Source organism: Ornithodoros turicata, chromosome 6, assembly GCF_037126465.1.
Source record: "Ornithodoros turicata isolate Travis chromosome 6, ASM3712646v1, whole genome shotgun sequence".
Taxonomy (NCBI): domain Eukaryota; kingdom Metazoa; phylum Arthropoda; class Arachnida; order Ixodida; family Argasidae; genus Ornithodoros; species Ornithodoros turicata.
The window spans coordinates 61,530,400-61,535,564 of NC_088206.1; the positions used below are offsets into that span (position 1 = coordinate 61,530,400).

General features: G+C 47.4%; 1 protein-coding gene across 1 annotated transcript; it reads right to left on the reverse strand.

Moving 5' to 3' along the window:
* Positions 1-2,074: 2,074 nt before the first annotated feature.
* Positions 2,075-2,824, reverse strand: LOC135398676 (RWD domain-containing protein 3-like). The gene has a single exon (XM_064630061.1). It carries the CDS (start codon positions 2,822-2,824, stop codon positions 2,075-2,077), a length of 750 nt encoding a protein of 249 aa, XP_064486131.1.
* Between the last annotated feature and the right edge of the window lie 2,341 nt (positions 2,825-5,165).

The window sequence follows — 5,165 nt, forward strand, 5'->3', positions numbered from 1 at the left end:
CAGCTGACACCCGGCCCGTCGTAACGTCAGAAACGTCGCCCCCTCCTTTCGTTCTCTGCTGGCGACCCTCCCTCGCTCAGGCGTAATGGGAAAGGTCCGGAGACTGCGAAAACGGATACGTTGCCACGCCACGATGAATACGGTTAACTCGCTACAAAACACAACAACATTCCTGAGCCGGCCAAGCCCATCGTGACTTTCTGTGACCGTCTGCGGCTGATCACATCGCTGTCACCATTGATAACAAATATAGACGAATACAGATCAAACAGTAATGCCCTGCAAAGCCTTTCTGGATGTTAGTTCCAGCAGAAAGAAACCTGTCATCGGCATCAGACGCATGACTTTGTTCTACCGCGAAACGGCAGTATCGTCTGCTATCGGCCGTGCTTCGGCAAACGAAAACATAAGCCTTACATACGAGCTACGCATGTAACTTGACGTGTGTTGTGCGTACAATTTACATTGCGACGGGAATATCACGGAATAAACGGATACGTACAATAGGTGTAGATATCATGGGGGAGATGGGGGTTGAATTATCACTGCATTTTTATCACTGGGCGTTATCGCTGTTGTGTGCGGCGTAATGACTGGGAGATTACGACTCGAGAGTGGACAGAAATGGAACTACAGACTTTGTCCAGTACGGAAATAGGTGTCAAGAAAAGCTCCGACATACAATATATATATATATATATATATTAACGCTGTAATTTACGCGCTATTTAGCTGTAAAACTACGAGTGCGCGCCTTCTGTGTACATTCGAAGATATAAATGCACGACACGAAAAAAAAAAAAAAAAAGAAGAAAAATCTTGCACAACATTTGTTCAACACCTTTCAGCGCCGACACCGACACGACCGAATTCTCAACCTGAAAAGGTGACTTTCAAACTTAAGCTCACAAAGAAACTAGTCTCCAAGGGCATACCTCAGTCCCGTCTGCGATTTCCGTTGTTTATATTTTATTTATTATTACGGTCATCAAAGTACATTTCCTTCTTCCCCTTTCAAGAAAGGCTCACGGACCGCATTGACTGCATTCCAACAGACAAGTAAACCGCACAAACAAAAGAGCCGAAAGGAGCCCAGTTCCCCCCAGTCAGTTCTTCCAACCTGACGACATCAGCCACGCTACAACATGCGATCGCAGAAAACGCGCACGAGAGAGAGAATACTGTGAGAGAGAATAAAATACCAAACGAGAGCGATCACCTTTCTTCAGGAAAATAAAAGAGGCAGGCTACGTCGGCTACGTCACGAGCTGAGCCCCGGATGAATAACCACCGCCGCCGCGCATGCACAGTGTGAGCATGACGTCACCTCAAGGTCTTTCCCTCTCGCCTCGTTGTCGTTTGGAGGTGCGCCAACAACCGTAGTATGTGTGTGCGTTAGGATTGGGGCAGCGATACAAGACGTGCCTACACGCTTCAATAGTGTGAAGTGCTTCCTTAGAACCGCTTGCATAAAACGTTCACGATGCATGCGCACAGCTGCCATTGTTTTCGGTTTCGTACGTGCAAAGCAGTCTTCTGCTTTTCAAAGCAGATTAGTTTCGTTTTGATGCAGAAGACGGAGGGGGCCGGGAAATTTCGATCAGCTGTCCCGCTCTTCTCTGGACTGGAGGCAGATTCGAAGCACGACAATTGTACAATCTTTTGTTGATTTATTTATTGACTTTTGTATCCTTCTCAACAAAGCCCACACGGCAGAAAAAGCGACAGGTGTCTGACGCGTACTTGGATGATTTTCAAGCACATGAACGGGCTGGATTCCAATGCCACTGCCGTCCTACCGTCGAATGACGAGAGCATAAAAAACACAAAAGACGCATTTGCGTCAGTGCTGACGTCAAACGACGCAGAAGACAGAGGATGCCCACCGGCGCGCACACACACTGCTCGAAATGACCTTAGCATTCATCCATTGGATGCATGAAAACAGTACCGTTGCCAACGTACAATTTATTTCCAAGGATGCGGAGTGATAGGGGAGGCTAAAACAAGACATCCGCTCCAATGGGCGTGGCGAGGGAGATAACACCCTTTCCCTATCCCCGAGAAACGTGCATCATAACAATTCCGGTGTCACATGCTTCGAGTATAAATAACCTAAGCCCAGGGTTTTAAACTCAGACTCCACGTCTGCGAAGGATCTGCAATGTGTGACATCAAAAACGTTACTTTCAAAACAGCCTTCGTCAACTTGCACGGGACCTTGATACAAAACCGAAGATAATTTTTCTTTGCAAGGCATGCCTTTAGAGTCAACGTCTAGGTTACGGCTCTTGAGGGCTCTCAAGAACTCCTTGACGTCCTCTTGGTGTCTGGCACGTCCTACTAACAACGGGCCACCTTGAGGTTTAAACAGCATCCTCGCAGTCAAGCCGGAACTATCGCAGATTGATCGTAATACTTTGGCGTATCTCTTCACGTCACGAACGTGATCCAGTTGAATTAAGACTGCGAAACAGCCGTCCTGAAGTTCAGAGCGTGCAAGGCTCTCTGGTCGGTCCAGGAATGACGCTGCGTTCTCTGTGATCCAGTTGAAGCCGTCCCATACAGTGTGTTCCGGAGAACGCCAAGCATTAAAACTGGTCTTGAGGTGCGTTAGAGAATTTCTGCTGAACTGCGCATCCTGAAATAGGACGTTCCAGTCACGTGGGTTCACTGAGAACGTGGCAGAAACAGATATTTTCTCAGTGTTGCCCGCAGGAAGTTTGACAGTGAAGACAGTGCAGTTTCGGTCGTTGGTAATGAGAACGAATTCGTCTTCGCCACAGTAAACTGAACTTATAGCTTGCAAGTCTTCGACATCCATACCTCGATGGCTAGAAACACTTGGCCACGACTCGGCTCATAGCGTTTATTGACTCTTGCTGCTCCGCCCCGCCATCTATTGGTGGAGCCAATAGCTACTGTTTCAAGTTTCAAAACGGGGGCGAGCATCACAGAGATCGCAGGAAGATACAAGGGCAACAAAGAGGAAATTTAACATCGCTTTCTACGGTACAGTAATCCCACAAAGTCGTGGTTTACCTGTCCGTCCAAACAAGGCGTACATGCTATCCAAGCCGATCCTGCTGAATCCGATCCAATCCATCCGGTCCCTATCACACACCGTTTTACGAAACACGCGCAGCCACTGAAAAGGGGCGTGTTTACAATGAGTGTGAATTACCTTTTGCTTTATTGCAACAGCGATCATTTGGAGCTTTCCATCCCTTTCGCCCTGCATGATGTACACCCAAGTGTTTTGCACCGGAACAGAAGTGTTCATCTGCTACCAGGGTGTATAGGAATATGCAGCCTCAATTCGTTTAACAGTCTTGGTAACACCGCACTACCATTAACAGTCAGCACTGCAGCCCTCCAGCATACAGATCGCTCGGCCTCGCGTACAGCGCGATCGGGACGTTCGCTTTGAGCGAACCAGCGCCGCATTATCCCCTGGTGATACGCGGCGGAAAAGTTTCCAAGTACATTCTTCAGGCGAGGAACGCGATTCCATGTGATCTGCCTGAGTTCTGCGCTGTGTACGACCTTCCGCCTGTTTCCGTGCAATGTCTGAGAATGTGCAGCCCGGGGAACGAGCAAAACAAAAACCAGGGCCACTTTGTTGTAAAGTGTTGCAATCAGCACAAAAAGAAAAAAAAAAAACAAAAAAAAAAACAGCGGATCATAGCTGTGTTCGGCAGCAAGGACCGAAACGTGAAACTACATCTCGGGCTGCATATAAATGAAAGATATGCAATTGGTACTGTAGTTTATACATTTATTTTATTTAGTTATTATGTGTTACATAATCTAGGGAGTGGTTGGTTCCTCTTGCATGGTTCCTTCTCATGAAGTTTAGAAATAGACCTCTACCCGAGAAACGTCATCATGACGTTTGTAGACAGACTGAAACCGAAACAAATCGGCAGGGGAGGGCTGGGTTCCACGAATGGGCACTTGTTTGCTGCCTCCTATTGAAAGAAAAGTAGGACTGAAGGTCGCGTCCCTTTCAGGGACCATCGTAATCCCCTCGAGACCGTGGCTTTCGGGCGCGATCTTGTTCGCCCCTAGCTTTGAGCGTACTTCAACTCTACCAAATTGGTGGCGCTGTCGAACACTATGACGTCATTTGTTTACAAAACAGGGAGAGGTTTATTGGGAGTTCTTACTAACCGTCAAGTCCAAGTTGAAATCGTCCATGGGTATAATAGGCATGTCGTGACGTCTCTCATCGGCTATAGGCAGGGATTAAAGAAGTATGGAGGGCACTTTTAACATGTTTCTTTTTTCTTTTTTACTGCGTGATATGAACGCATACTACCTTCAGACACCGCTCCGCAAATAATTTCGTTTGGGAAGCGCGAATTTGCTGAAATGAATAAGTTTATAAGAATGCGCGCAGCGGTGGCCATTAGCACTTTTTATTGGCAGCCGAGAATCGTCTGCTAGCGAAAGCGACCAGTCAAGACGCGGGACGGGCGGCGCGATATGACCGTCCAGGGAAGGATCCCTCCAGGGAGACTATGCTCGCTGATTGTCAAGGAACTTGATGCGTCGAGATAAGTAATCGGAACGCGCCTATTGGACAGCGTTGCGCACGGTGCTCCCCGTTGTCCAATAGGCGCGTTTCGGTTATTTTCCTCGACGCATCGAATTATCTCTACACTGATCGAATTTAGCCAACCGGGATTGAGCGCCGCAGTCATACTTTTTGTGCGAATTATATATCCAGTGGATGGTAGGAGAGAAGGGACTGTCTTTAGTAGCACTGTTCCCGGATTTACTTTGTCCGCGATAAGACACCTCTAGAAGCCGCAATGGCAAACTCTTTCGCACAGCTATCAAACAATTTTTGTTCTGATACCAGTTTTAACCACGGAACCTTTTTCGTTTCCGTTACCGCATCCGTTGCTGGCCCATATTTGTTTCGGTTTCAGTTTCCGTTACCACCATTGTTGGTTTCGGTTCCGCCCCCCCTCCCCGGTTCGAAGCCTTATGTCTGGCACACAATGTATATATTAAAATACTTCCACATATATATTCTGGAATATTTTGGGAGGACTTCAGGGACACGTGCACGCAACACCGAATATTTATTCAAAAGTATAGTGCGTAGAATGGCATGGTTTTCACGACTGTTGCTCTCGCTTGTGAAGTTGTGACTT